Raw genomic sequence first — 9678 nt, 5'->3', positions numbered from 1 at the left:
AGGGAGGACCCTCTGGTTGCAGCAGGGAGGACCCTCCTGCTGCAGCAGGCCTCCGTATACAGTTTGTCAGTGTGTGTCTTCTGTACCATGACATTTGGTGTCTCACTATGTAGGGCAGTGTGTGTGCCTGTTCCCTGCATGTTGTTTTCTGAAATATGATTCAATTCCTGAACTGAAAGAGTAGTAATGAAATCTTTCTATGTAAAATGCTTAAAGAAAGATATGTACTTATATGTTCAGGTTAGTAATAAAAGTTCTGGGAAATGAAATCGTTCATAAAATCCACTTTGTTCATTCAAAGACCACATGGTCTTTGAGTTTTGTTGGTGTTATCTCATAAGAGATCTGGAAATTGAAATATCATTAAATGAAAAATGTACTTAAGATACCTAATCTATCCAATATCACAGCTTATCCTGACATACCTTAAATGTACTTTAAGAATTTGTATTAAGCCTATAGTTAGGAAAAACTATCTAACAGTGGATATTCAAAACAGAACTTCTCTTTTTTTAAAGCCAAATTGATTAAACACAATCTTGAGTAAAGTGCCATGAACAGCTCTTGTTTCTATTTGTTTGTTATTTTGAGGCCAGGTTTTACTAAATCATCAGGATGGGCTCAAATGATCCTCCTGCCTCAGCTTCCCTAACGGTGGGACGCCAGGTATACAGCACCACCCTGAGCCAGGCTGGTCTTTGTTCCGTCTGACTCTCCCCTCTTCTCTTTTCTTCTTTATTTGGAGGGGTGGGTACTGAGGCTCACACACACTTGCCAAGTGTTCTACCACTGAGCTACATCTCTAGTCATAGGGTTTTCCTATGGATCCCATGTTGGCCTTGAACTCATGATCCTGCTACCTCAGCCTCCCGAAAACTTGGATTATAGACGTGCACTACTCCAGCTGGGGCTTAACCTTTGGTTATTGATGCACACATTTTAATTTTTTCTTCTTTTTTATATGTATGAGCATTTTGCCTGGATGCATGCATATGTAATATGCTTATATGTATGGTACCTGTCTGTGAAGGCCAGAAGAAAGTGCAAGATCTCTTGGAACTGCAGTTATAAACAGCTGTGAGCTACCCCGTGGGTACTGGGAACTGTACTGAGGTCCTCGGCAAGAACATTCAGGGCTCTTAACCACTAAGCCATCTCTCCAGCACACAGTTTTCAGTCTTAATAGCACTATCCACTGGATACTATTTTGTATTTTCAAAAAATTAGTCTGTATGATAAGATGCTACATAGAACTTTCTTTGTAGTATCATCCAAGAAATTAAGCATTGTTATAGCTAACTCTGAAGGACCCTCAGGACCCCGGCAGGAACACTGAGCCGTCAAGTTCAGCAGTCTACTTGTTCCCTGTACTTTCATCTAGAACGGAAGCCAACAGTCAATATTCATAATGTCCTCAGGCAATATAGCAAGCCAAGTTATGTTGAATAAACTCTTACATCTGCGCACCCCCTCCTAAAACAGGGCTTCTGCTGGCTCCATCGTCACTGCAGAACTTTCCTCTGCCAGCCGAAAACCAGAGTGACACCTGCCCTCTACCACCTCCTCTATGATTTCTCCCTTGATTTACTTGATCTCACACTTTTTGATTTCAGAACCATGAGAATGAATTTTGCTTATTTTAATCACCACATCTGCAGCTACAGTTCTCCCAGAGCATTACAAAATGTGCATTTTGCTTTGCAAATGAGCTGCTTTTTCCTGTATTCCTTTAATGTGAGTTGGACCTTGTGGTGCCATACAGCGACCTAAGGTCATCTCGACCCTTTCCAGGTTGACTTTTAAGTTTTGTCAGAACAATTTAAGAGACAACTTCAGGGCTAAATTAGCTTCACTGCTAATGATTCCATCTATGCTTTTCTACTGTTACTATGGCTATCAAAAATGTGAATTTTTTTCCAATCCTACTATTCATACTGGTGACTCTCATCATGATGGTCCTTTGTCCTGTGTATGGACAGGTGGGCATAAAGCCAAACACTTAACGGTACTTACAATGGTTACTGCCAGGTTATTATCAATTAAGCAATAAAAGATAAAATTTAAAGTACTTTTTCATATTTACCTTAAAATTAAGTAAACTCTGAGAAAGTTGTTTATAATACTAATTAAGGAATACTGTGTTTTTGCTATTAAAACAGAAATGAGAGAATAAAATATACTAAAATTAACATTAATGATAAATCCTGAATTGTATAGAAACCTATTATTAAGTGTTATATGAGCCCGTCTGACTGAGTCACATTGGACTCTGTTTTACTTCACAAGAAGAATAACACATACCCTATACCTAGTATAGTAGGGCAGAATCAAACTTCTTCTAATTATGCATATGAGTACCACATGAGAGAACCCAGAAAATATTTATAAAAAGTAATCAAGCTCCTGTTACTTTTAACTAATCTTATTTAGATAATAACAGATAAAAAAAAAAAAAACAAGCAAATAGTTGCACAAAGCATATTGTTTTGTAGTCATCTGAGCATTTATAATGCTGGCATATGCAAAACTGGAAACATTTTGTCAAAGAAGTATTAGAAAGCATTTGATTTAAATTATCTTCAGATAAAGCGACAACCATTCTTTTGATTTACTAATAAAAAGAATAAAAATACTAGGAATCAAGAGAGTTCCAAGGTAAAGTACACCACAAAACATCTGGTTTTTATGACTTTAAAATTAAAGTCTGTATAAGACAGAGTCTGGAGCACTTATCCTTCAACTTTAGAATTTTACTCTATGTGTTCAAATAATTATTCCACAAGAATAGCATTTGTAGACTTGAAAGTGAATGGAAACTAATCATATGCTGGGTGCAGCTGCTGCAAAATCCTGTCTGATAGCTGCAACTTTACAGCAGAAAAGCCCTTAGTGATAGTTAAACAACAACGAGAAATCCCTAACAACAAATGAAGATGGAAGTTAATGAAGTTTACTTTGGGCTCCAAAAATAAAGCATGTTACAGGTTCAGGTTTACCGTTACAGGATGACGACAGCTCTCCTATGAATTTCTGTAGCCCTTCAAGTCAACATTTTGAGACCCGATGGCCAATGTTATGGTTATCAGGCTGTAGGGTCCGTGGGAAGTAAGGATAGCATGGGGCAAAGGCACCCTCAGTCTGTGACACCACTGGGAGATGGAACTTCTAACAAGTGAAACACAGTGGGCTACTGGCCTCTTTTCTAATCTCTTTGCTTCCTGGCTATGATGAAGGGAGCAGCTTCCTTTTCGATATGTACTTTCTCCATGTTGTACTATCCTACACAGCCCCAAAGCAACAGGAGACCAGATACTCTTGGAAATGTTCATGTGTATGCATGTATTGGCTGTGGGAGGGAAGAAAATAAAGATGTGGCAGAGAAATGTGAATGAGCTTACAGGAGCTTTTACTTGTAAATCTTCTTATGATACACAGGGATGGCTACTACTGAGTAAGGGACTATGACATGATGGAAAATGACTAACAGGAGCTGAGCCATGGAACACTCTAATCTCTACAATAAATGAGTATGGAGGAGCTTCTAGCAAAGCAGAATAATAAAAATTGGCTGTTCTCATAAACAGGCAACCAACTGCCAAAACACTGCCAAAAACTGTGGAGAGTAACTTAATCAAAATTGTAAAAACGAAACAAAAGCTTGTAACAATATGAGGACTGTACGTTTAATAAAAACTGTTACAAACAGCAGCAACAGTTGAAGCATTAACTTGCCTTACTCAGTACTCAGCACTTCCTCGCAGCTCCCAGGCAGCCCTGACAGCCAGCAGGCTCAGAGACACAGTGGCAGGAAGCAGCAGTCGGCAGGGTGGTGGGCGCCTCAGAACGCCTTTCCCACGGAGGCAGCGCTCTATGCAGCATCTCCAGGGAAGCATCCATTTTGACAGATGTCCGTAACTCAGGGAATAGCACATAGAGAGGTGTAACTCCAGGGGGTCCCCCGAAACTACAATGGCCTGTTAGGAAGCAGTGCTGTAGGCAGTAACAGGAGTGAGGCCCAGATGACTCAGCTTCCAGGTTTGATGCACTACATTATTTCAAAGGTGTAATTAACAAAGAAAACTATACAAATGTAAGGAAAGAGGAAAATATGATCACAGAGAAAACAAAAGGTAGACAATATTCCCGAGCATGTATAGATGTTAGGTTGACTAGACAAAGATTCCAAGTCAGCATTTAAAAAATTAAAGGAAATTCGTTTAAATAATTAAGAGAAAGTGTGACGGTGATACCTCATTGAAATAGAAAACAGCAATAAAACAATCTCAAAACCCACGGAATTCTGGCATTGAAGAGCAAACTATTTGGTAGAAGGACTGGTCATCTGATACAAATTGACTCAATCAAAGAAATCATTCAACTATAAGATAAATAAACTTGAATTCTCTAAAGTAAAGGCAGAAATGACGTGCAACAATGAACAGACTTACACAGTACCTTTCAACGCTCACTTGTTTGAGTCAGAAGAGCAGTAGCAGAAAGTGAAAAAAGAGTATCTGACACTAAATGAATCCTAAGTAGGAGACATAGCTGAAACCAAAGGCAGGCAGTCAATTGTGAGTGTCACGAGAAAAGTGTGACTTACTACCCATATGGGATTCCCAACAAGGCTGACCCTCCATAAGGCTGACCCTCAGCAAGGCTGACCCTCATTAGACATCTCATTAGAAATGTGAAGGCTAGAGTGAAAAGGTAAATGGGATGCTACAAGCACACTCAACCAAGAATTCAATAGCCAATGAAACTTACTATGAAAAGAGAACACACACACACACACACACATGGGAGAGAGGGAGAAGAATACACATGAAAAAGGGAGGGACAGAGGGAGAGGTAGAAGTTGAGTTTGTTGCTAATGAGCCTGTCCTTAAAGAAAAACTAAAGAAAGTCCTTCAGCCTGAAAAAAAAAAAAAAAAAGAGCATTTGTTGTGCAAAACACATGCACTGTAGAAAGAAAAAATACTGAGTCAGAACTAGCAGTTCAGGCCTATAATCTCAGTTACTCAGGAGGCTACAACAGGAGGCTCAAGAGTTGTTCAAGGACAGCCAAGGCACCCTGTTCTGAAACAAAGCAACATCACAGAGGTGCTAGGAGTATAGCTCAGTGCTGGAGGACTTTTGTCACACGAGAAGACCTAACGTTTGATGCCCTAAAAAACAACAAAAAAGAAAAAACCAAAACAAGCCAAAAGAAGGAATACCAACAACAAATCCACCTTATTTATAACTTTTTATATCCATCAAGTTGGAAAACACCTGACATAGAAACAATTATAAACACATGTCAATAGGCTTACAACATATAAAGACAGAACATGCATGAAAACAGTCAATGACAAAGGTGGGAAGAGATAAAGAAACTTAGTTCCTGATCCAAACAAAGTTTTATTAAGATGTTAGCTGCAATTCTAAGAGTCATTACTGAGGAAACAGCTCAATAAAACTACCAAAAGGAAAAAGGGAAAGCAATAAAAAAAAAGATATGAATTTATTTTCTCCCAAATGTGTAAGTATAACAGAACAACAAACAAAAATACATTAAAAATCTAAGCCAAATTGTGGACTTAATCATACATTATCAGTAATTGAGTTAAGATTTCAAAAAGAAACAAATTCAGGAACGAATGAACTTCATGATTCAACAATAAACTGTGCAAGAGGAAGGCTTCAGATGTAGACACACAAGAGTCGGAAAGGACGTTAACCAGATGAGCTGGGGCAGCTAACCTGGCAGCAGAAAATGATGTTTTATAAAGATGAGATGATCAGCCAGCCTGAAATATAAAGTAAGTGTTAGCATGTATGTACTGTGTATGGCCTCAAGATACCCAAGACAAAACTGCCTGAATGAAAAATGACACAGAGAACCCAGTCAGAAGCCTGTACTCGAATCCTAGGGACCACATGGATGGAATCCAGCAGAAGATCAACTTGAAAATAGCAGACTGAATCAACGCTACAAACGAATTAAATGGACTCACTTGTCTAACGTATTCTACACCATAAAAGCAGTACATGTGTTTCTAAGTGTACATGTGACACTCTAGGGTAACAGTATGCTAGACCCATCAACTACATCTTTTTAAAGATATAAAATTTTAAATTCCAAATCCATAGAAAGTGTGTTCTACAATTACAACAAATGGAAAACAGAAATCAGTTACAAAGTAAAATCAGGAAAATTCACAAATATGTGGAAATTACATAAAGTATTTCAAGTAACCACTATATCAAAGAAGAAAGCACAAGGATAAATGGAAACAAACAAAAAATAAACAGTGACAAGTGAAAATGCACAGAAATTAAAATCCTTAATCATGTCTGCTAGGAGTTAACAATGATTCAAACATTTTGGACATCATTTGGCAGCTCCTTCAAATATTATACGAAGATTTGCCATATTACGATCAGCAATTGTCCCAAATCTCTTTTCCTTTCTAGGAGGGAATACATGTGTGTGCGCACATGCTGTTGTATGCATGAGCGGCCGACCTCGGGTGTCTTTCTTGATGGCTCTGCACCTTAGAGATTGAGGCAGGTCTCTCATCTGAACCTACAGCTCAGTGATTGTGCTAGGCTAGCTAGCTGGTTTTCTCTGAGGATCCTGCTTCTGCCTCCTGCGTGCTGGCATTAGAGATGGGCCACCACACTTGTCTGTCATTTTCACGGGTGCTGGGAATTTGAACTCTGATCCTCAGGCCTGCATAACAAGTAATTTATCAATCTACAGAGCCATGCTTCATCCCTTGCTCTGATATTTGAAAAAAAACCTGAAGACTACGTTGGAATTACCGTGTGTGACTTACAGTATTAGTATACTCTATTATATACTATACACTACACATATATAAATTTACATTTAATTCAACACACACATGTATATACAGTATAAGATAGTATATTGGATAATGGCTTAAAAACAGTAGCAACTCAATCAATGCCCATCAGTGGATTATTAGATAAATGTACCATACCCAAATAACACAATACCCTTTGGCCATAGAAAGGAATACAGTATGACACACTTTACACAGTTGAATCTTAAAAATATTTAGTAAGCTAGACACAAAAGATACACAATATATGCAAAGACACACATGTAATAGGCTAAATTTTATGTAATGGGAAGCATATGAAAATGAAGGTGTTATAAAAAATTATAACTTGAATTATTATGGGAGGTAAAGTTGCTTATGATAAGCAAAGCAATACTGCAGGTAAAATGACAAAAACGGTGGGTTGGAGAGATGGCTCAATAGTTAAGAACACTGGCTGCTCTTTCATAAGTCCTGAGTTCAAATCCCAGCAACCAAATAGTGGCTCACATCTGTCTGTAATGGGATCTGATTCCTTCTTTTGGTGTCCACGAAGACAGGGCATTCACATACATAAACTAAATAGATCTTTAAAAATGCATTAATGAAGCCCCAGCTTTCTGTCTCAGAGAGGAGACTCTCGCTTCTGGCTACAATGGTAACTGTGGGCGGTTAGTGTAGAAACACAATGGACAGAGAAAGCAACATATGTGAGACACAAGGAAAGTACGTGAGCCTAACAATCTAAGCGCTTATTTGTAGGAACCAGCAGGCTGGAAGTACTGTCACAGAAAATTAGAGTGAGTGGGAAGGCCCTGGAGAAGACAGGAGTATTGAGCAATACTTATTCTTACTTTTTTTTTTTTTTGTAGGTTCTCATATGGCAACACCCTAAATATTGATTATAAAGATTTTTTTTCTTGAGTAGAATGGAAAAATTTGTATTAAGATCTGAATACCAGCTGGAGAATCATTCGCGCTTAGGTGTTAGATGCATGCGTTATAGTGAGCTCTCGAGATAAGTCTCAAGGAGGAGTGCAAGAAGACCTGTCCCCTGTCACTGGTGGCTCTCATAACCACCTTCTCATTCCTCCACTCCCATCTTTCAAACAGCTGTCTGTGGCATGTGGGTAGCAGAGCTGCGGGGCAGCAGGTGTCTGTAATTTCCTTTCTCAAGGTCACAGGTGACTGTGCCTATGCACTAGAAAAACCACAGCTTCTGGGCCTCGCTCTTCCCAACAAACCCCAAGCTGCCCTCCTCACATCCAGATGGCTCTGACTATGTGTCTTTCACCCTCAGCCACTGAAAAACTCAAGGCCACTTTTCCTAGGAAATCACCGAGATTATATCCACTAACCTCAAATCATTATCTGCTTGAAACCTCTTTGTGGGTTGACAGAATGTCTTACAAGAAATATTTTAGAAATCGGCTCTCTTAGGAAGCATCCCTGGAAGGCTTCTGTACTGTGCTGGGTCCCAATCTAGGTCTTCATGGCCCTTTTCCTGGGTGGCTCTGCTCAGCCTTTGCAGAGGTGCTCAGGGTCTACAGACCTTGTCACCCACAGCTCTCCAGCTGCTTCGTAAGTGTTACAGTTACAGTGATAGTATGCAGCTTAGCAGAGGTGACACTTTGTAGCAGATATTTAAAAGTATCAACTTTTTTTTTTTTAAATGTATGTGAGTGCTATATCTGCATGTATGCCTCCATGCCAGAAGAGGGCACCAGATCTCATTATGGATGGTTATGAGCCACCATGTGGTTGACTGGGAATTGAACTCAGGACCTCTGAAAGAGCAGCAAGTGCTCTGAACCGCTGAGCCATCTCTCCAGCCCCAAGTATCAATTGTTTTATATAAGTAACTGCCATTGCTACCTGAGCAAACCCTGATTTCCACAACCCTGCCTGGTGCTATGGAGTAACCGGGAATTTAATGACTTATTAATGTAGACTGACTCTTCTTTTAGACTTAATGTTACTGGCTCTTCTACCACAATGCATTAACACATTAAATTGAAGTGTTTGTAGATGACCTTAAATGATTGCCTCGGTTTCTTCTTTGGCAAATAATAATGTCAATAAGAATAGCCTTATTTTACAGAATCATGATAGAAAGTATAATCATTAAACAGTGATTATGACAGAAAGCAAAAACACTGCCCACAGTGCTTGGCACACAGAAAGTGCCCATATATTGGAGATAATTACTATCATTCAATTTTTCAAAAACTCTTCAAATCATAGAGGAATTGCTTCAACTAAAATATTTCTGTAGAAAACTTCAAGTTATAAAGATGATCTTATATATAAATTTGTTAACTCCAGCAACATATCTGAAAATAATCAATGCTTTATTTCCATATTTGGCAAAATATGCCCTAAGTCCCCAAGGTACCGCTAGTGAGGCCTGCCTAGGGCGTGCTAAGGTATCAGAAGTCACAGACAGGGTGGTCAGAAAACTCTCTAATGTCTCAATACAGTCACAGGATAAGGTTTTTCTTTTCTTTTTTTAAAAAGGAGTTTATCGAAATCTCTAAGCATCTAGCTAACCTGTGACTCAATTATGTGGTTCTACCAAGGGTGTCTGTATTTTTACAGCAGTGCTGCCATCTCTGGCCAAGACACAGCTTGCTGCTGGCTGATGACGGCAGAATTAACAGCACCCAGGTAGTTGGAACTTGGTCAGCTTCTACTTGTCAAAAAAAAAAAAAGAAAGAAAGAAAAAAAGAAAGAGAGAGAGAGAGAGAGAGAGAGGGAGGGAGGGAGGGAGGGAGGGAGGGAGGGAGGAAGGAAGGAAGGAAAGAAAGAAAGAAAGAAAGAAAGAAAGAAAGAAAGAAAGAAAGAA

At 39.1% G+C, this 9678-nt stretch overlaps 1 protein-coding gene across 4 annotated transcripts in view; it reads right to left on the bottom strand.

Moving 5' to 3' along the window:
• Nucleotides 1-9678, bottom strand: part of Ahi1 (Abelson helper integration site 1) — a 149702-nt gene that overhangs the window by 34824 nt on the left and 105200 nt on the right. Inside the window, exon 20 of one of the 4 annotated variants that reach the window (XM_055599410.1) lies at nt 5623-5792. The exons of the other annotated variants lie outside the window; for them this stretch is intronic. Coding sequence (XP_055455385.1) covers nt 5784-5792 — 9 coding nt within the window. The 3' untranslated portion in view covers nt 5623-5783. Of the gene's footprint in view, nt 1-5622; nt 5793-9678 lie in introns of those variants that run through there. 4 annotated transcript variants of the gene reach the window in all.

Source organism: Psammomys obesus, unplaced genomic scaffold (genome assembly GCF_907164565.1).
Source record: "Psammomys obesus unplaced genomic scaffold, mPsaObe1.curated_primary_1811, whole genome shotgun sequence".
In the NCBI taxonomy this organism is placed as follows: Eukaryota; Metazoa; Chordata; class Mammalia; order Rodentia; family Muridae; genus Psammomys; species Psammomys obesus.
The sequence above is the reverse complement of the archived record's forward strand: the minus strand, read 5'-3'. Positions and strand labels throughout refer to the sequence as shown.